At 47.4% G+C, this 22,804-nt stretch overlaps 1 protein-coding gene across 1 annotated transcript in view; it reads left to right on the top strand.

Moving 5' to 3' along the window:
- CABLES1 (Cdk5 and Abl enzyme substrate 1) overlaps positions 1 to 22,804 on the top strand; it is a 105,767-nt gene that overhangs the window by 55,268 nt on the left and 27,695 nt on the right. The window contains exon 4 of the mRNA XM_027127597.1: positions 8,454 to 8,531. Within this exon, the coding sequence (XP_026983398.1) occupies positions 8,454 to 8,531 (78 nt within the window). The remainder of the gene's footprint in view (positions 1 to 8,453; positions 8,532 to 22,804) is intronic.

Here is a 22,804-nt window from a genome sequence, read left to right on the forward strand (position 1 = left end):
GTGGGGGCAGGGCATGTGCTGGGGCAAGACTCCACTGATGGAGAGACCTTTGAGCAGACGTGGGGAGGAGGTGAGGGAGCCAGCCCCGTGTGGTCCCAGCGGGGAAGAGCGTTCAGGGTAGATGGACAGTTGCAGAGGTGCTGAGGCCAGAACGCAAGGGCTGTGCCTGGGGAACCATAGGAAAGCCGTGTGGGTGGAAGAGAGGGAGAGAGGAGGGAGAGATGCACCCTGAGGAGTCCTGGGAGGGTGAATCGTGAAGATGTCCGCTTTCACCGTGAGTGAGATGGGAGCTATGGAGGGTGCTAGGCAGACGACTGACGTGCTCTGGCTTGGCTTTGATCAGGAGAACTCTGGCCAACCAAAAATCAAGGGCAAGCATCACAGGTCTTCTTTTTTTTTTTTTTTTAAGTCTTTCTTGAATTTGTTACAATACTGCCTCTGTTCTGTGCCTTGGTTTTTTTGGCCCCGAGGCATGTGCGCTTTCAGCTCCCCGACCAGGGATCGAACCTGCACACCTTGCATTGGAAGGCGAAGTCTTCACCACTGGACCGCCAAGGAAGTCCCATAGATCTTTGGTAACCTTATTCTTATAGAAAATTAGAGGGGGTGTGTGTATAGTGTATTGTCTTCTAAAAGTGAATTAATTTTGATACGAAGTTCAGAAATGACCTGAGTTCTTTAAAAAACTGTTCACACATGTATAAGCAAACCCTTTGTCATGACAGAGAGGAGTCCAGGACCCCCTGCCTTAGCGTCTGGAGGGGGCCATTGAACATCCTGAGGATGGTGGTTGGGGACTGGGAACTGCCTCTTGGTTAGTAGAGAAGAGCCAGTCACCATTCACACTGATCTGCATCTTCACAGGGGGCACCGGGGGCCCCCGAGTCTCCTGGGTTAACCGGAAATAAAGACAGATCTCGACCCTCGGGGAGGAGACACCCTTGAAAATGACAACCGTTATGAGGCTAGCTAGTGCCAACAGAGAGCTGATTGCTGGCCAGGTAGATCTGGGTCATCAGAATGGAAGGTGAGCGTGAAGACTGAAGACTAGCCACCGGCCAAAGACACATTATGTCCGGTGACCCTCGTGGTCCTCTTAGGACAGGACCTTTCCTCTGGGCGCTTGTCTTTGGGAGCAGTGGAAGACAAGAGCTCCGGTTTCAAGTGGACATCACCCTCCCTCAGGCATTACTTTGCATCCTTTTGAAGTCATCTGGTTTTCGAATGTCTGCCTCGAGCACAAGCGATGGCTGCCACTTGCACCGGAAGTGCCCCCTCCTGGGTCTGCCGTGAGAATCACTGCGTTCTGAACAGGCAGAGGAGTGCTCTTTGCAGTGAGTGGACTGGTCTGTCTCATCCCTTGACAGGAGTGTTCAGAGACTTAAAAAGATTTCAGATGATGGACAGAGCATTGAGCTCGAGGGCTGTCTCTTTAAAGGGTGAACTCAGTAGGAAGAACAAAAATATAAAAGATTCCCGCAGCTTTTATCTACTATGTAAAGTAAGATAGTTAAAAAAAAAAAAAAGTACAGTAACTGAAGTCAAGTTGTAACCTTTCGTTTTTGTATTGAAAATTTTGGAGGGAACTGGGCGAATGGGTCATAACTAAATTACAACCTCGTTTGTCATCTCATCAGTTCCGATCTGTCAGCTTAGTTTAGTTTGAAAAATGAGTTGGAGGAAGTGGCACGTTCCAAAAAACAAAACAGCTAGTTACCAACTCTGGACGGGCCTTCTAGAAAGAAGAAATATGTCATCGCCTTTTCTCTCTCCGTGCAATTCGATAGATGTCAGGCATCTTCTGTGAGGTTCCCTGAAACATCTCCCTCTTCCCAAGCACGCATTTCTACTCCCATAACTTTTTGTTTTTCTTTTTGGCTGTGCCACGCGGCTTATAGGATCTCAGTTCCCCGACCAGGGATTGAACCCAGGCCACAGCAGTGAAAGCCCAGAACCCTAACCACTAGGCCACCAGGGAACCGCCCCCCCACCCCCAGAACTTTTGTTCTTTATTAAAAGACTAGAACCCTCCGTCCCCCCAGCAGCAGGAGGCTGGCAGGGAAGCATCTTTATCAGTATCATCATCGGTGTTCCTAACCGATTGTCAGCAAAACCTCAGTCCTGAAGGACAGAGAGTGGATAGACTGGAAGGAGCCTCAATAACCCCCACACCTCACTGAGACTCCTGGGCACAGCCTGTTCTGTCACCGAAGTGGCCCCCAGAGCTGCTCTCAAACATGACTGCCCCATTGACTGTCCTCTGCTTCTTCCCTGGTGCCACAGGGGGAAGGAGGACCTGGGCTGTAGACCCGGGGTCCATATGCAGGGTTTATTACGGTTTTACTATCTGTACCTCTTTAAGGAGCACGGAGGGCATGCTGGCTTTTTCTGTGACTCTGCACGAGGCTTTTGAGAGAAATTATTTTCAGTCATAAGCGCCTGTGCTTGGGGCTTCTCCTGTGCGATGTACTGTGCAGAAAAGTGCTCAGCCTGGGAATGCGTGTTGCTTCTTTTCAACCAGTTTGATTTACAGGAAATAAAATGAGACACAGAAAAAAAAAGGTTGAGAGGTTGGAGAGAACCTTCCCTTGGTGGTTCAGTTTTGACTCTCTGCTTGACGAGAGGGCCTGGGAGCCGGGGGGAGTCCAGACCTTGGTCCCCACCAGTGGTCCACAGCAGTCTTGAGAAGAAAACCATCATTAGGGCCAGTAGATGGGCGGGGCTGGGGCCACGCTTAGGACACACTTAGGACCAGTGCTGTCCTGGAAGAGCAAGGATGAGAGGGCTCCAGAGGGGACTTCTAACCTCTGTGACACCACGCTCAGCTTGTTTTCCTCCTTCCTACCTCCCTGCTATGGGCTGGATGGTATCCCTTCAAAATTCTTATGCTGAGCCCCAGCCCTCTGTACCTCATCATGAGACCTTACTTGGAAATAGAGTCGTGGCAGATGTAATTAACTGGTTAAGATGAGATTGCGCTGCAGCAAAGGAGACCATAAACAAGACGAAAAGACAACCCTCAGGATGGGAGAAAATATTTGCAAATGAAGCAACTGATAAAGGATTTATCTCCAAAATTTACAAGCATCTCATGCAGCTCAATATCAAAAAACCAAACAACCCAATGCAAAAATGGGCAGAAGACCTAAAGAGACATTTCTCCAAAGAAGATATACAGATTGCCAACAAACACATGAAAGGATGCTCAACATCACTAACCATTAGAGAAATGCAACTCAAAACTACAGTGAGGTATCACCTCACACCAGTCAGAATGGCCATCATCAAAAAATCTACAAACAATAAATGCTGGGGAGGGTGTGGAGAAAAGGGAACACTCTTGCACTGTTGGTGGGAATGTAAATTGATACAGCCACTGTGGAGAACAGTATGGAGGTTCCTTAAAAAACTAAAAATAGAACTACCATACAACCCAGCAATCCCACTACTGGGCATATACCCTGAGAAAACCATAATTCAAAAAGAGTCATGTACCACAGTGTCCATTGCAGCTCTATTTACAATAGCCAGGACATGGAAGCAACCTAAGTGTCCATCGACAGATGAACGGATAAAGAAGATGTGGCACATATATACAATGGAATATTACTCAGCCATAAAAAGAAACGAAATTGAGATATTTGTAGTGAGGTGGATGGGCCTAGAGTCCAGTCATACAGAGTAAGTCAGAAAGAGAAAAACAAATACTGTATGCTAACACATATATATGGAATCTAAAAAAAAAATAAAAAGAAATAAAAAGAAAGGTTCTGAAGAACCTAGGGGTGGGACGGGGATAAAGGCGCAGACATAGAGAATGGACTTGAGGACATGGGGAGGGGGAAGGGTAAGCTGGGACAAAGTGAGAGAGTGGCATGGACATATATACACTACCAAATGTAAAATAGATAGCTAGTGGGAAGCAGCCGCATAGCACAGGGAGATCAGCTCGGTGCTTTGTGACCACCTAGAGGGGTGGGATAGGGAGGGTGGGAGGGAGACGCAAGAGGGAGGGGATATGGGGATATATGTATATGTATAGCTGATTCATTTTGTTATAAAGCAGAAACTAACACACTATTTTAAAGCAATTATACTCCAATAAAGATGTTAAAAAAAAAAAAAGATGAGATTGTGCTGGAGCAAGGTGGCCCCTGATCTAATCACTGGTGTCCCTATAAAAGGGGGAAACTTGGAGACAGACATGCACATGGGGAGACGCCATGCGGCCTTGTGAGGGCTGGGGTTAATGCTCTCTAAGCCAAGGAGCTCCCGGAAGCTGGGATAGGTGCCAGGAACAGGTCCTGCCCTCAGGGAGAGAACCTGGCCCTCCACACCTTGGCCTCTGGAAGCCTGAGATGACTGATTTCTGTTGTGGGAGCCGTTGCCACAGAGCTAGGTGCATGGCACCTTGTTACGGCAACCCTGGCAAACGCCACATTCCCTCAGTCTCTCACTGCAGTCGTGCGCTCTGCTGCCTGTCCTCTCCCTGTCCCCTCTCCTCACTGCACCTTGGGGGCACTCACCCAGCAGAGGCTCCGTCACCATCGCCATCCTAACCATGCCTGGCCCCCTGAGCCCCAGGTCCAGATCTGCTGAATTATTTACAGTAATCGCTTGGTCAAGGGAAGAGGTTAGTAAATGCTGGAAAAAATACCCACAGAAATGACATACGTAGTTCAAACCCCACACTTTCATTTCAGGCATGTTGGCGATCGCCCATTCCACAGGTTTGTGATGCCAGGTCTTTCTTTGCCTTTGGGGCTCACGGAGCAGACTCTGTCTGTGTCACTGACCTCACGCTATCATCGTTCCCACCTGTTGCTTCCATGTCCAGATGGAACTTCTTTAAAGTGACCCAAGAAACTAAGTGTAGAATCCTTTTGGATTTTTACAATTCTTTCTTATCTTTTATAGACGTCTTGCCCATACCTATTTCAACTGCAGGGGTTTTTTTGTTTTTGTTTTTACTGATTTGCCTTGTTTGAAAATATTTTAAAGCACTGTGTTATTTTTTATAGAAACAGTGTTTCTCCTTTTTTTGATTTTCATATGTCATTAGTTTGTGCAATCTTTAATGAACAAAGTATAACTAACAAATACAACTGGCAGAAACAGGTGGAGGGCATCCAGACCTGATCTTAGCAAGTATATGACTCAGTGTGGGTGTTCTAGAGAGCAGCCTACCAGCCTGAGCTTTGGGTGTGCTGTGAGTGTTGGTCAAAGTGATTTATGGAGGGGAGTGGAGACCCTGATGGGTTAGGCAAGGGAAGTCAGTGAAGAGTTTTACAGCACCTGTCTTCCTCAAATAGGCCTTCCACTCCTCCTCCCAGCCTTGACTCATACCAATCCCTCTGCCAACGTATCTTCTCCTTGTAGCCTGTTGTCCCTTCTCCCTAAGGTCTCAGTTTAGCCATCACTTCCTCCAGGAAGCCCACCTAGCTTCCCTCAAGCTAGATTAACTGTCCCTCCGATGTGCGCTAGCGCCCTCTAGTCCCCAGTCAGAGAACTGACACCCCTGCATAACTACCTCCCACCCAACACCATAAGCTTTGTGAGGATGAGCCCTTGTCTGTGTCATGCATCAGCGGGTCCCCAGCACCTAGCACCATGTCTGGCATGAGTGGGTGCTCCAAAAATATTTGTGGAAGGAAGGGAGGAGGAGAGGAAGATCCTATAACTTGTTTCTCAGGAATCTTCCACCCCTCCCTGGATTGTAGGATAAGGTACACCTTAGCAGGCAGTGGAGGCCTGCACTGTCGTCATAGTAACATTAGCAGTAATGGAAGTGGTCGTGGAAGTGGTGGCGGCGTTGGCAGTCATGCTGAGAAGAGTAACTCCAATGCCTGCCTCTGTCACCACGTGGCCTTCTTCTCTCTGTATTCTTCTAGAAATCTCCAAATCTCTCTCCTTATGAAATCCAGTCATTGGATCTAAGGCCCACCCTAATATATTATGGCCTCTTCCTAAGTGATCACATCCACAATGACCCTATTTCCAAATAAGGCCACATCCACACATTCTAGAGATTAGGACTTCAATACGTATTTTGGGGGAACACGATTGAAACCACAATACCAGCATTTTAAAGTATGCTCTCTCTTGCTTCCTGAGCACAGAGGGAATGAAATACAGAATTTGAGAATACGTCTCCACATGTGCGTCCAGTACCCAACATGCACCCCTGGCTGGTGGACGCTCCTGAGCTGTGTTCATGTATCAGTGTGCTCACCCACCATTGTTGCAACTGTGATTTTCTTTGCTCTGACTTTCGAAGTTCTTTGCATGTTTTTAATGTCCTTAAGTGAATATCATTGCTATAATAGAATATTCTACCTGGAAGTGATCAAAACTTCCCACAGCCAACAGAGACTCCGCAGGGTTCTGGGAATAGAACAAGAAGCCAGTTTTTGGCATAAGAGAGAACACTTAAGGATCCCGGATGGCGTTAGACATTGCCTGGTCAGACACTGTCAGCACAGGGCCAAAGGGTTGGAAGCAGTGCCTCCGTGTACGTGTTACACCTTTGTGACAGGCCACACGTGTCGGCCTTCAGCTGTCCTTTCTCGACCTTTCACCTTTAGCAGGCCTGTGTATTTTAGCATAGAGGTCTGAAGAGGTTCTGAACCCACAGACTCTGGTGGGAAAACTTACCTCGACCCAAGAAGGCAGTTCCCAGTAAAAAATCATGAATATTTATTGAGCGTGTATTATCGGCACTGTTCTGGGGACTCTCCCATATAGGGACTCACTTGCTCTTTACAACATTCCAATAAGATATCTACTCACTTTATCCCATTGTTTTAGATGAGGAAACTAAAGAATTAGTGGGCACTTGAGGTTATACAAAGGTGACAGAGCTGGTATTTGAAGCTGGGAATGTAGCTTTGGTCCTGCCTTCCCAGGGATGGGCACTCAGGTGCTGCTCTGAAGCCCGACCTTGCCCAGACTGTGTTTCTGGAGGGGCTTCCGTGTACGAAACCCTCAACTCGTCCTCTAGAAGAGAGCAGCAAATGTTTAGCAGCACTTTGTGATCAGGGTGCTCCTGGAAGTGGAAATAAGGAGTAGAGGCAGCACCCTAAAGAGAATGAGTAACTCAGTGAAAGGGGAGGAAATGCTTCCTGGGGAGGTGACTCGTGAGCTGGGTTTTGAAGATTAAATAGGAGTTCATCCAGCATACCTAGTAAGACACAACAGTCAGAAGAAATAGCACGCAAAGGACAGAGATATGAAACAACAGGTTTTTTTTTAAGGTATGGGTGGGGACTTCCCTGGCTGTCCAGTGGTTAAGACTCCATGCTTCCACTGCAGGGGGCACGGGTTCGATCCCTGGTCAGGGAACTAGGATCCTGCATGCATGCCACACAGCCAAAAAGAAAAGTCCCCACCAGGGACCTTATGAAAAAACTTTTTTAAAGGTGGGGTACTGCAAGTACTTTAGCATGGATGAGTGATAAAATGCAGAGGCAAATATCATGTGTGTTGAGACCAGAGAGACAGAAAGAGCCAGAAAACAAAGGGCCTGGTTTGCCTGCCAGAGAAGCTGACTTAATCCTGAGCATGTAAGCAATTTAATATCATAGTTTTAACACAAGGTCAGAATACCCAAACCTTGATGCTGTTAGTACTACTGCTTTTTTCCCCTGGTTTTATTTTTATAATTATTGAGGGAAAAGATGACAAAAGTCAGTCAGCTCCATATCTGATGTGTGTTACTGTGGTGCTAAAGGATCTTGGTTTTTAATCTCCTCCACTTTTTCTCCAATTTTTCATCAGCAGTTCTCTTTGGCAAGTTATTCTCAGATGCCAAGATAAGTACTTTTGAGAGGTTTTTTTTTTAACGTTTTCTTAAGTGCCTTTGATTGCATAAGAGCGTCATGGAGAACTGTTTCCAGTAGTATCTTTATAGCAGGAATGGAGGCTAAGACTGATTATGTAATTTTCCCCTCGGTTTATTCTCAGAACCTAACACGCTGCCAGCATATGAAAAACCCTAATGATCACAGTGGCATCTGAGTGTCTTTCCTGCTCATGTTTCTGGCACTATTGCTCTTGCATTGTTTACTGCAAAGTAGAAATTGATGGTTTAAATGTGGCATGACGGTTCACCCAGCATTGGGCACCCCGGACCCATAGCTCCGTCTGCTCCGTCTTGTATAATACATGCGGCGCACAGCCAGCCTCTCTCACCAGAGAATGGATTCACATGTGCTCCTTGGAGACCCTCGCCAGAGTCTCACCATGTTAAAATTCGGATGAGGAGAGGCCGGGTAATTGTGCTGTGCTGAGGTTGCATTTTGCAAGGGGAGCAGAATACCATCTGTCAGAGGAGGTGGCGGGAGGGTGCAAATACTGCTGTGAATTCTGTGAATGCTTAATTGCTATAGATTTTTTAAATTTATTTGAGACTTTGCATTTAGTGTGTTTGTTATTTGTTCTTTTTTTTTTTTTAGAATAGTCCTTATCAGTAGCAGAAGATCCTTCTGTAGTATATTTTCAGTGCTGCCGTACCGCGACGGTGCCCAAGTTGGGTATGTATATGCACGCTTGCTTTGTGGTTCTCTGGGTGAAAACTTCTGACACCATGTGTATAATGTGACCACCCTTTCCATTTCAAAGGACTTGTTTTGCTTTGACACTGCAAATTTGGTATTTGTAAACTTGAAAGAAAAAGAAGTTCCACTTTCTTTTCAGCCAGGAAGCTTCCCTGTTATTGGTGTGTGCGTGTGCGTGTGTGTGTACGCGCGCATGTGTGCCCTTACCATTTGCCTGCTGTTTCTAAACGTGCATTTTGTCACTTCGTACAATTCTGTAAAGCAAGAGCAATCTGGGGCCCACGCATCTCTCAGGGCCTCATCGACTTTTGGAGAAAGGCAGCTCAGGAAAGGAATCAGACAAACCACGTGGCCATCCTGCCTCCTTGCGTTGTGGGCTTGCGGCTGTACACTGACCAGCAAGCCGCACAAAGCAACGTGGTATCAGGAACAGACCTGTGTGATTCGCCACAGGCCGGAGGACTGCACGCTGCTGTAGGTCAACAAGCCCCTTCTTTGTTCTAAAAAGAAGTAAGTGAGGCTCTGACCTGGCAAAGCCCCCCCTCCTCATTCCACATCCCCGAACTCTGTGCTGTTTCTCCATCTGAATCTGACTCCTTTGCCCCCTCACCTGGTCACCGCATCCGCTATTTGTGGTCAGGGAGCTGCTGGTATTTAGGGCAGGATGGTTCCCTGCGTAGGATGCCGGAAGCATTGTGAGATGTCAGCTCTGGTTTCTGCAAACTAAATGCTGGTATTGCCCTCTGGTCATTGCAACAATGACACCCGAACACTGCCATTTATTCCTCTCCCACCACCTTCCATGGGCTCTGCCTGGTCATCCCCGTTCACCATGACTTTCCCTTCCCCCCTGCAGACCTGTCAGACTTTCAGCCTGTTAAACTCACCATGGTCCTTATTTTTACTCTACACTGTAAGCTCCATGGGACAGAACATCGGGCATCTTTATTCATGGAATGCTGACTCAGTCATTTATTAGATGTGTGCCTTAAAAAGCAATAATAATCTTACTGTTTATTGAGCACTTACTTTGTGCCAGTCCTCTTCATTATCTGCATTCTCACGACAACCCTGCAAAGTAGGTGCTCTAAAACATGTAACAGCAAATCCTGCAGCTCTGAGGTTTGTAGGACCATCTGGGTGTGGCCAGCGGGCTGCCCTTAAGAGACTTCTACTCTACTGAGTAGAGGGGGAAAAAAGAAAGGTTTTCTTTATCTTTATCTTTATCTTTTCAACCTGCTGTGGTCCTGGGTCTGGCCACCCCTGAGGCTTATTTCTTGGGTCAGTAGTTTGTACCAGCTCACAGACATATGTGTGACCCAGAAGGCCAGTTCATTGATCTAATTACAAGTAATGGCCCCAGGGCTCAGAATGTTTGAGTGTGACTAGCCTGTAAGTGCACTTCCAGGAGATCTGAATCATCAGTCTGTCTGCAAGTACATCTTCTCACAGCGAGGACCTGCCTGGACACTGTGACGCCAGCCTTATTTTTCCGGGCTTTCTGTGCCCACCTTTCTGATGAACGTATTCTGTCCTTAGCTATGTTCCATGTATTCATTTATTGAGGGCTTACTGTGTGACTAGGTCCTGGAGGTAAAGGTAGGGAAAGATGGATCTGGTTCCTGCCCTCCTGGAACTTACAACCAAGAGGGAAGACACATCAAAATTTCACATATGATTAATAACCACCTTTAATAATGGCTAAGAGTATTCAGTCAGGTGACTGCCAAGTCTTCCTATCCAAGGACTCATTCTGTTTCTTTAACACAATCTGGCTTCTCCATATTTTCATCTTTGAAGTGTTCATGTTAGTTTCATTCTTGAAAGATGATCTTATTTCCAAGTCCTGGGGTCCCCTCACTATGGTGTCCAAGTGCCTGTCTCCATTTTATAGATAAAACCACTGATCCTCAAGACTTAACGTCCCAAACATCAACTTTGGGCCAGAATGGGAATTTTTAAAAAATAAATTGCAGTTGTGCAGCATTTCAGTTCAATATCTGAGTGATCACCCCCATGAGTCTAGTCACCATCCATACATTTCACCCCCTTTACCCATTTCCATCACCCCCCAGCCACCTCCTCCTCTGGTAACCACTAGTCTGATCTCTGTAGCTATGAGTTTGTTTTTGTTTTATTTTGTTTGTTCATTTGTTTTGTTTCATTTTGATTCCACATATGAGTGAAGTCATATGATATTTGTCTCTCTCCATCTGACTTATTTCACTTGGCATAATAACTTCAAGGTTCATGTTGTCACAAATCACAGGGTTTTTTGTGACTGAATAGTATTCGTGTGTGCACGTACGTGCATATAGGTGCCACGTCTTTATCCGTTCGTCCATCATTGGACATTTAGGTTGCTTCCATATCTTGGCTATTATAAGTAATGCTGCAGTGAACATAGGAGTGCATATATCTTTTTGAATTAACATTTTCGTGTTCTTCAGATAATACCCAGAAGTGTAATTGCTGGGTCATATGGTAGTTCTATTCTTAATATTTTTAGGAACCTCCATACAGTTTTCCATGGTGGCTGCACCAGTTTACATTTACACCAACAGTGGAAAAGACAAGGGTTCTCTTTTCTCCAATCCTCTCCAACATTTGTTATTCCTTGTATTTTTGATAATAGCTGTTCTAACAGGTATGAGGTGATATCTCATTTTGCCTTTGATTTGCATTTCCCTAGTAATTAGTGATGTTGAGCACATTTTCGTGTGCCTGTTGGCCATCTGTATGTTTTTGGAAAAATGTCTATTCATATCCTCTGCCCGTTTTAATCAGGTTTTTTTTTTTGTGGTTGGATTGTATGAGTTCTTTATATATTTTGTCAGAACGAATTTGAACCTGAGTCTGTCCAGCCTAGGGCTTCCCGTGACTCTCTCTGGCCAACAGGTGAGACAAACTCTGTATTCACAGAAACCCGTCTGTGCAGTGGGGCTTTTATGATAACCGCCTCCCAGGAGTTAACTGAGGCTCGCTGGGTGCCTGGGATGCAGCAGAGCGCCTGGCACACAGAGGCAGGTGGGGTACCCGGATTTCTTACAGCAAAAGAAATGCGGGGCTTTGTGTGGAGAACTTAGAGACTTACAGTTTCTCACTTGGGCAAATCACTTACCTTCTGTGAGCCTGTGCTTGGTCCTCTCTAGAACGAGGATGGAAGGTTACTACCTGTGCCGTTAATTTGGAGATCACTGCATTTTATGCAAAGCCCATAGGGATGCGTTGTAAGTAAAATTACCTGGGAAGAGATCACCCAGAGTACCTCTGTTTGACATCCTTGTGGAAATAAGTGGCCCTGCACATTTTGAACACCTCAGGGAAGTGCTAGCTGGCAGCCAGGATGCGGGGAAGTGCGGCCTGTCAGAGCCCAGGTCTCCTCCCCACTGCTGGGAAGCCCCCGTGGGTTTCAGGAAGATATATCATAGGATGTGTCAGCTATTCTGCCCGATGGCTCCAGATAGAGAAGCAAAACCAGGGTGTGGGATCACAGGACGTAACCTTTTACATCCTAGACATGAATAAACTCAAACACGCTAATTCTTCAAATTTTGTAGATGAGGAAACCATGGTGCAGAAGGGTGAATTTTCTGTAACAAAACACATAATCGGGTCCTTCATAATACCTAACAGAGAAAAGAGCATGCCTATTTCTGCAGCATATCCTCCTTAAGTTCTCACATAAGAAACTCTGAACAGAATTCAAAATATTGTAAATTAGTGGCAGGGTTAAGAAGCATTCTTCTTACGTATCAAATAGATAAACAACAAAGACCTACTGTATAGCACAGGGAACTATGTTCAACGTCTTCTAATAACCTATAATGGAAAAGAATCGGGAAAAGAATATATATATATATATATATATATATATATATATATATATATAAAAAACTGAATCACTTTGCTGTATACCTGAAGGTAACACGATATTGTAAATGAACTGTACTTCAATTTTAAAAATGTAAAAGGAAAGGCATTCTGCTTTTTAAACTTTTTTAATGAGCAGACATCCTATTTATGAATATCTGCCACATCATACTTATGAGTTTTTCAAACTAATTATTGGGAAACAGCTGTGTTCAAATAATAAAAAATATTTATCCTAGTAAATTATACACATATATATTTTAAAGTAAGATAGTCTGTGTACCTAGTAGCTAATGCCTTTCCACTGTGGAAAATTCCTTTGCTTTTATGCTCAAGTTCTCTCTGTGGCCAGGACGTGAGTCTTAGAATTTCAGGGCTGGAAAGGGCTCTAGAGATGACATGGTATGGCCTCCGTGCATCATAGCTCAGGCCTCTGGGGCCCCGGGGGGATGAGACACACACTGACCGCAAACCCAGCAGCGCCAGAGCTCAGGACTCCGGCCACCCTGGCCTGCTGACATTGTGGTTTCCAGCTCTCGTGTTTCCGTTGTCCTTACACACGCGTGTGGACTAGGCCACATGTGCCGGATTATTCCAGATAAGCACAAACCCCCCGCTGAAGGGGACAATGTACAGTTCCAACTTCACCGTAAGAAAGTTTTAAAAACAGGAAACTCAAAAGTTCATCCACTGTGTACTTGAACCTCCCTTACATGGAAAGCATCTATCAGGATGGCCTTATCTCTTTCCAGTTTTGTTTTCTGGCTTCTTGTGCTGTGCTGGAGCTTCCCAAGTCCTGTCCTCATATCTTGGTTCACCCTCCCCGCCACCCTGACCCCAAAGCTTTGTACTTGGCTTTAAACTGAACTGAATACTTATTTTGGCTCCCAACATCAGGTGACCAAAGCGGACAGGACAGTGTTAGGAGAGGTTTTACCATCCATCCATTCATTCTTGCATTCATGCATTTGGTCATCTCTTCTGCCCCTAGTGAGTGTGAGGCCCTCCTGGAGGCTGGGAGGGTGCAGGGGTGAGTAAGACCTGTTCTCCAGGAGCTTATTATTGAACAAGGAAGCCAGACATGTGAACTGCCAGACCAAGACAACTGGGGAGCCCCAAAGAGGCGCTAGAGAGTGCTTTGCCCCCAAATCTTTATCAACATCCACGTTTACAATAAATCTACAATCTTCAGTAAAAGCCAGATGTTTGCTCTGTAAAGTCTCTTCAGCCCCGCCTACACCTCCAAGTACATTGCCATCCCTGCCCGCCTTCCATGTAGACATTCAGGTGCTAACACTGCACAGCAGACATCATTCATTCACCGCACGAACTCTGTTGAACCTACTGTGTTCTAGGCAGTATCCAGGGATACAGTGCTGAACAAGAAAATGCCTCTTTTCCCATAGAGCTCACCGTCTAATGGTAGGAGACAGAAACAAGCGGGTAAACAAACTAACCATCAAGCCAAAGAGCAAACAGTTGAGTCCTGCCCAATGTACAGCTGGAGCACAGAGGGAAGAGTTGGGTGAATTCGGACAGAGGGATCAGGGAGTGCCCCCCACAGAAGGTGGTGCTTCAGCTAGATTGCAAGTGTGAGGTGTCAGAGAGGTGGGAAGGATATTCCAGCCTCAGCATTGACTCCCAAGGATGTTCAAGGCCACTCTGGCTCATGAACTTCCGGGCAAGGTCTCTATAATGCCTGACCTGTTGAGAGAATTCCATAAGGCGCCATCCCAGCTGTAATCCCATTGCTGAGGACACTGCAGGGTTCAGGCCTGTGTAGTGAGGGGAGGGGGAAGGAGTGGGGACAGAAAGAAGGGAGCTGTGCTGAGAGGCCTGGTCCTGGGACGTCACTGTCACAGACCCACCACCAAGCCTTCCCTGGGGTCTCAGTTGCCTCGCTGTCCAATGGGGAGGTTTGACTACACTCTCCAAAGATCCTGCCAGCTCAGAATGCTTGCCTCTGTGTTCGCATCCTCGTCTGCTTTGCCAACGTGGAAGCTGTAAGTCTGGCTGAACAAGGAGTTTATGAATGAAACGTACTGTTCACATTCCCCATCCACCAGCCATCAGCTGCTTTTAGACCTCACATCTGAATAATTATTCTCTGTGCAGGTTTTTAAATGTACAGATCTAGTGACGTTCTGCAGTCTTATTTGGTACATTCTATCCTGGTATGGGCTAAAAGGATAGGTACTAACGCAACCCAGAGTTGAGAACAGTGTGAAATGTTTGGGGTCATTTTGCACGCTACCAGACTTATCAAAGCTGACAATAGGCTTATTCACAAAGTGATTTCCAGAGCTTCTGCTTGAAGCAGACCCCTCTGATTGCTTACCAACTACAGCAGTCTCCAAACTGTTCTTCCCTGCCCTGATTTACAGGTACAGCTATCTGAGAAAAGAGCGTACTTCCTTAGGATTAGCTGATTGTGTAGTCAAATATTGCGTGAACATAGCAAATGCAGGTAATAACATAAGCTGAAAGGTAAATAATGCTTCCAGTGTTCCAGGCACTGTTCTGAGCTTTATAAACATTTGCTCATTTAATTTCCACAACAACCTCAGAAGGCAGATTCTCCAGTTATCATTTTACAGGTGCAGAGTCTGGGGCAGAGGGAAGCATGGCTGCAGCAGCAGAGGGAGGAGGTAGGGCAGGCAGGCTGGCTGCAGGCGCTGCTTTGGGGCCAGCTGACCCCCCCCAGAGGCCATCCCGAAAGCGCTAATGCCCAGTGGATTCCCTGCAGCATCACTGCTTTGGGGCTGGGCTTGCTGGCTCAGGACCGGTGACACGCGGGCTTCACTGGCTGACAGATGTGCACTGGGTGACGCGGAGCTCTGTCATGTGCCGCAGGAAGACCCCCTCCTGGGGACCCGGTGGCCATGGTGCTGGGTGGTGGCTTTGGAGGGTGCCCATTTACACTGCAGCCTGGGCTCCTCCTGCGCAAAACCCAGGCATCTCTGGGTGGAGTCTTGGGTGGAAAGTCATCTGTGTAATTCTCCCACGTGGGTATTTGTCAGCTGTAGAACAGGAAGGCATATGGTGGGGTGTGGGGCAGGGAGGGTAGGCACGTTCTCCAGGTGTCGACACCGTGCAGACACCCGGGCCGTGTGTGGGCGTCACTGGCTCGCGACCTTGATGGGCTGCTGGCTCACGTCTCCCCAGACCTTCCCAGCCACGCCCAGGTCACCCCACAGGCCCACCAGGAAGCAGTTCCGGGACAGGTAAGGGTCTTCTACTGTCTTCATACTATGCATAGAAAAGGCTTCTCTGAGAAACTGTGCCGAACAGTTACATTAGAGGATTATTATTCGCAGCACCAGATACGTCTTTACTTTACAAAAGGCTTGATGACAGGGCTTTTGACGATTAAGAGCTTTGTTTCTTTTTTTTTTTTTTTTTTTGCGGCACGCGGGCCTCTCACTGTTGTGGCCCCTCCCGTTGCGGAGCACAGGCTCCGGACGCTCAGGCTCAGCGGCCATGGCTCACGGGCCCAGCCGCTCCGCGGCATGTGGGATCTTCCCGGACCGGGGCACGAACCGGTGTCCCCTGCATCGGCAGCCGGGCTCTCAACCACTGCGCCACCAGGGAAGCCCTGTTTCTTTCTTGATACGCTTTCTTATTTTATTTCTGCAAATAGCATTGGATCTGCGGAGTTTGCTCACGCACAGCACTTCAGGAAGTCTTCCATTAGATGAAATAAGATGCTTCTAATCACTATCCATTGTCCCCGCTCTTTCACTTTAGGATTTCAGAGTCGTGCCTGTTGCCTGAACCCACAGGGGCGGTGATGGGCATGGAGGGGCAGAGCGCAGGGTCGGGTACACTCACAGCAGGATCATCGCTGACGATTGGGGTGGGAGGGAGTGGAGTTAGGATAATTCACAGAATGTCCAGGAATGACAGAGAAACCAGTATAGACGCCCAGGAACAACCCAGTGGGAGGCCGTGCAGCCAGGACAAACATGCAGCCCAGTCCGGGGCTCCTCCTGTGGAAACGCTGCTGTTGACACCTCCACCTGATGCCCGACGGACGCCCTGATCTCCCCGTGTGTTACTCACTTCTGTCTCCCGGCTTCACCGAGTGTTCCCATGCCAGAACCGGGGTCACCCGCGGGGGTATGGGAAATGCAGTTGTCAGCCTTCCTGGGACTTGTGAGCCAGCCTTGGCCTCTGCCACTGTGACTCCCTGCAGAATCCACCTGCCCCCGAACTGGACCTGGGGAGGCCACCAAGGGACTCCAACCCCCGGCCCAGCATCAGCCCTGGGAGGGAGACCTCCGGGAGGCGAGGATCCATTGGAAGGGTCCTCAGAGGGTCCCCTCCCTCCCCGCACCATGCTTCCCTGAAAGGAGACACGTTCTAATCAGACTCCACGGATAACTAAACCCCATGACTCTGAGCTCAGCCACAAGCAGCACCACCAACCTGCAGCCCTCCAGCCGGGACCGAACCCGGACCTCTCCTCCAGGCCGCTTGCTCAGGCACCCCTCCCCAGGTCCTACCCCCCTCCCAGGCCCCGCAGGAGTCCACTCGTGTTCTGTGGGGCCTTTGCTTAGGCCTGTCATAGCGCTCACACAGGTATTTAACCTCTTTGTAGCTTGTCCTCACCCCCCTGAGGACGTGACTCTGTCTTAGTCCAACAGCCGTCTCCACAGTGCTCAGTGCACAGCACTCCTTCCTGTGATGCTTGTTGAAGAGTGAACAAGTAGACGTGGTGTTTCTGAGGACTGTCCCCAGGCTATTAAAAGTGGCTAGTTTTATGAAGATACATCACTGCCCCGGCAAATGACGGCCACACCCTCTGCATCAGCAGGAGCAAGGGCTGTTTCCCAGGAGCCCTCAGCCCGGTACCTCGTCCCTGCGGCATCTCCACAGACGTGGTGCTGGACAGTCAGAAGGAAGGGCCTGGACGGTGCTAACAAGGATGCTCTGACGTGGACCTCAGAACCCTGCTTCCCTGCGAGTCACTGTCACACCCGCAGTGAAAGTTGCTAAGCCCGGTGACGACAACAGAGGGCTTCCAGCTGCACCCGCGTGCAGGTGCCGAGCCCCATCAAGGTCCCCCAGCCCTACCTGCCCCGCCAGGTGTCTCTCCCATGTCCGCCTCACAGCCTGGACGGCACCACCAGCCAGGCACGCGGTGCTCCTTCAGAGTCGCTCACAGATGCTGCACCCTGCATGTTAAACCCCAGAGCGCCGAGGCCTTTTGCGGAGGTCACGCCTGGCTTCTACGGTCTCTGCCAACCTCGGAGTTCCCTGGCTTTCAGCGGCTGGCTTACCCGGCCCTCAGTCAACTCAGGTCGCCGGAACGTCTCAGAACCGGCATCATGTGATCACAGTGTAAGTAACAGCCCCACTTTGAGCAGAGCAACACGTGATTTTCCTTTCACGTTTCCTGCTTTCGCTTATGGCAAGGGACACGCTTTGGATTGAATCTAGCGGAGCGTTAGAGGGCCGTTTTCCCAGGTCAGTGCTGGGCAGGGGGACCTTCATCCCATCACTGGAGCCCCTCTCCACGTCTGGGGGGTGAACCGAAGCCTCTGCCTTGGTCCTTTTCACCACCACCCACGCGCATGCACGTGCACAACCTGGTCCTCACTGCCCTGCCCTTTCTGTGGCCCAGTGTGGCCGTCTGTGCTCAGGTGCACGCGTTGGGAAGATGACGGGATTTACTGGCACGCTTAGATTGAAGACGAGCTACAGGCTGTGCTCACTCCTGTCAGATAACCAGCACTTGAGCCCACAGTCCCACGAATCATTACCAGAGATGGATTGCCTTTCAAAACAGCAGGCCTACTGGCTGACCTCGATAAGCAGAAGCCACTTCCGCGGGCGTGGAAGTCCTTCCTGGACGTAAGGGCATCGCAACTTCTCCTCGGGGTGTCTCCCAGCTAATTCATTAAAGGACATCCAGCACGGACCATTTGCCAGCTAACGCCCGTTCCTGTGAGCTCATCGACAGGGGGCACTCTTTAGCTCCGAAGATAGACTTTTAGAGCTAGAAGGAGCTCGGAGACTGTCTAGTCCTGTGGTTTGCAGACTTTTTCTTTTTTCGCTGAAAAAAAATCGTTCTTCTAACACAGGTTTACACAGAACACCAGTCAATAAAACCCCTAACATCAGAGTTATTCCAGAAAAGCGGGAGTGGGGATGAGAAGCCCACTCATGTCCACTCTGTCCCTCATGGCCCCATCAGTGCAACCACAGTCCTTATCCATCCCTGAAGCCAGGGAGCCATCGGCATGGGAGAGAGCTGGCTCGGACAGGATCCCTGGTCCCAGCAAATTAACTAACCTTTCTGGTCCCAGGCTTACTTACCTATAAAATCGGCTATAATGTCAACCTCAGAAGTCTGAGAACATTAACTAGAAAATTAGGTATGAACACTCTGATCACCCTGCCAGCCTGTTAGTAGATACTCATTAAATGTTAACTTTGGTCACATGTTTGTCTGGTCACAGAGCCACTTGATCAGTCTTTCTAGGTGACATGGCAAATCTCAATCCTGGTCATGGTGAGGTAGCCAGTGAGTGTTTCTACAAACAAAAGGGATTCATCTGCAGCTCTGCTTTTTACTTGGTCTTTGCGTTGTTTTCCTCAATGGTACATGCTTATTTTTAAAAATCTGGAAAGTACATAAAAATAAGAGGAAGACTAAAAATTACTGAGCCTCACCTCAAAGGCATCATTAACGTGTTGGTCTATTTCCTTCCAGTCTTTTTTTTACCCCCCTAGTGCATGGGCTTATAGGGAATATGACAAGATGATTGTTTTGTTTTGATCTTTCTTGCTAGTGCTAAGAGGCCCTGCCAAACCCCACCTTTCAAAACAAGCGATTAGAAGCTGGTTGCTGAGAAGAGGAACAGATGTTGCCTGCCTTTTTCACTATAACTGAAACATCAAACCTTCCATAGCTGTAAACACTCTTCTCAGATTAAGCTTGTAAATTATGCCATTTTCTGGGAAGAGTCCCAGCCTTAAACCAGCTCCTCTTCTCTCAACCAGTTGCCAAGGCCTGTCTGAGCCTCGTTGCCTTTTATCCACATTAGTCATTGCCTTCTCTTTTCTAGCGTGGATTTGTGGTTTGGCTTGGCGACCCTCCACTTACGAAATGAATTGCAAGCAAGATGCTCGACTTTCCTAAGTAGGCAAACCCCACTTGATCAACAGCTCATCCACACCTCTAAGACCACTGAGCCTTCTCCGGCTCTCGGCCCTCACCCCATCATCCTCTGGGCTGCCGCGCCATCACCATGGGACCAGGAGTGGAAAATCTGGGAGCTGTAAAGGAATCTATGAGTTCAGAAGTAGAGAGCGCGAGAGGAAATTGTGAAAAAATAGGAACAGCTTGGAAGGAAGGATCCTGAGAAGGAAAAGGAGGCTCAGAGAGGGAGGTGGAAATAAGGCAAACTTGACCTCTTTTAAAATGTTATGGAGGGTCAGCCCCAAACCGGGAAACCACGAGACAAGCCCAACTTTCTCTTATTTCTTCGCCCTCTTACCCCCTCTGACCTGCTACTCCTGCAACCACAGCTCTTGATGGTACTCTTGGGCTAGTGCAGTTACATTGTAGGCCAAAAGGGCATTGTGTGGGCTAATGGCCATTCATAACATCGTGTCAGTGGGAAGTGCATTCTGAGTTCCAGAGGACCGACTCATAAGCTTTCGGATAACAACCCACTGCTGAGGGGGAGATGCAGGCATTGTATTGAGGACCAGCCCCAGGACTGTGCATAACGGGAGTGACGTGGGTGCCCACACGTTCTTATTTCCTGAAACATATGGACATCAGTAAGCATTTCTGTATGTACGGATCCAAACAAAAGGAATTAGGAATGAACCCAGTTAACCTGTGATTCGAGGCTATGTAAAATAACCAAGCTAGTGATTTCAGCAAAAAACAGTTTCTGAGACATGTGTGGGTACAGACCCATTCAGATAACCACACCTGATTGAAAGTCACTGGGTTAGTTTTATTATAAATGTATCAGAGACCATGTGATGAAGAAAATGGCGTCCCAGTGGAGCACAAGGTATCTCAGGGGGCGTGTTTTAAAATAGCAGCTTCCACATGGTGTTTATGTCCTTAGCTTTTTGGCATTGGGGCATTTCAGATGAGGTCATCCTCTTGGGTCCATTTCCTGAGTTGATTATTTGGTGACACAGAGAACAGCTTCTTCTATTTTTAGAGAGGGCCTCTAAGCCTAAATGCTGCCTGCCTGGCTCCCAGCCCATCCCCCCCTTCCTCCCCACCCATTTTCCCAAAAGACATCTCTTTTCGTTGTGGAAAATTGCACATTCACAAATTGTGTTTCTTTCCTCACACCAAGCATATTTCCACACAGAGACAGATTCAGGAATGAGCTCATGGATGAATCATGCTATTACCCCGCTGTTTATAGGAGCTGCCTGTAGACAAAGATTTTGGTGTAAGCTGTGTTACGGTCCCTTCATTGTCTGCCAGTTACCGAAGCCGGGTAGAAGGATGGTTTATCAATGAAGTGCTGAGTGTGAGAGGGGCTGGGCTTCTGGACTAAAAGCTGCTTGGATTTCACTTTTTCCTGTCATTCCTGGGCCTTGTTCCATCGACTGAACTGTGATATTATAATGTTCTGCTCTGATACAAGGAAGCAGACCCAATCCAAGATGGCAGCTGTACGGTATCTGAAGAAGCGACAGTTAGGACCACTTAGACTATGATAAATGCTGTTGGTTGAGTTCCAGTGGACGTATGATCTCTTAATTAAAATGAGCTCACAAGTGGTATTTTCTTTCCTAATCCAGCTTTCAAGCTTTGCTTTCTTTACAGCAAATCTCTCTCTTTTTTTTTTTTTAGGACGCAGAAATCCTGTTAATATTTAACTGGCTTTTTTTTGTTGAATTTTTGAATTTTATTTTTTTTTTATACAGCAGGTTCTCATTAGTTATCTATTTTATACATATTAGTGTATATGTGTCATTCCCAATTAACTGGCTTTTAAATTATTTACACATCAAGGTGCTCAACCTATTGTGATTCTTTAAAGAGCAGGTGTCCAGTGGAGCTCCGGGCTGGCATACCAAGGTTTTGACCTTGGGGCTCCACGAGAGGAATGATTAGGGACAGAAGTAAGGCCATCCCCACCTTGGAAGCAGAAAACCCTGGAAACTAGTTAATTGATCACACACACACTTGTTCCATCTACTTCCCGGGGGTTAAGTATTTGAATCTTTTTTTTTTCTTTTTTAAGTAAGAGGAATTTTGGTTCATTGCTCCCTAAGGAAAGTTCCTTAGCTTGAATTTCTTGTTATCTCATAGGGAATTTTATTTGATCAGTTCCACACATTATGTCTCAGTGAGCTTTCAAAAAAGGAAACGCAAGATCATTTTGCCTATTACACAAGATGAAATCAGGAGTTGGCCATTGTGTGATGAATAGCGACCTGGGTAACCCCCTTTGGGCACCAGGATATCTAGACTGGCCATCTGCTTGGACCGGATGACTTCACAACTGTGAAATCATGTACATTCACTTTATGCCGTGGGAGCCGAAACTAAGAGGTCCGGGGGTTTCCAGCCATGAAGCTACAGGCTTTCAGGAGAGCTGCATTAAATGACTTCCAGTGCTGTCCTGTGAAGGATGGGTTTACACCCCCAAAAAGAACCAACCTACATTTCTGCTCCTTGCTTAAGGGTACAACTGCTGATTGGCTGTGTCCCCAAATGCGTTTTCATCTTCTGTTTTAATCTCCCCGCAATCTTCTGCGAGCCCCTCCCCCATCCCCCCTTGAACCGCTGCCATCCACTCCCCAACCCATCGGCCACATGTTGTAAAAAAAATCTTTGAGCTGAGTTTTCAAAGCATGTTTATTGCCTACAGCCTCTGCAAAAGTTAACAGACTTGAATAGAATGAGAAATGAGCTCTTGTACCTAAATAAGTCGGAGCTGTAGCATCCCCCAGGCCTGTGGAAGAGAAGGAATCAGACCTTTGCATTGTCCAGTTTCTTAACTAGTGGTCGGTTAGTGCATCTGCCCAAATGAGATTTTCTCCTGTGATCTGACTGACCATGTTTGTCTCTGAGCGCAAGCTATAGCATTTAAACCTTAATGCATACAGTTTTGGACAATATCCACATCTGGTATTTGAACTTGCCTTCATTCTATTTTCAGAAGGAGGTAGAACATAAATAAATTAATATTTGAACTCTAGAGGTATCTGGGAAAAGATAATCTTCTTGGCTTTTCAAAGAAATAGAAAAGTCCAAATTCAGTTTGCTTTTAATTACTTTCAGCTGTAGTTCTATTCTCCGGCTCAACCTCTCGGTACTGGAGGGTTAATGCTGGCATTTGAGCCAAAGAGATATTTCTATTTTCATACACCATTTTAATGAG

The sequence above is a fragment of the Aethalodelphis obliquidens genome, unplaced genomic scaffold (assembly GCF_003676395.1).
Source record: "Aethalodelphis obliquidens isolate GAN/ISIS:26980383/991018 unplaced genomic scaffold, ASM367639v1 scaffold32, whole genome shotgun sequence".
Classification (NCBI taxonomy): domain Eukaryota; kingdom Metazoa; phylum Chordata; class Mammalia; order Artiodactyla; family Delphinidae; genus Aethalodelphis; species Aethalodelphis obliquidens.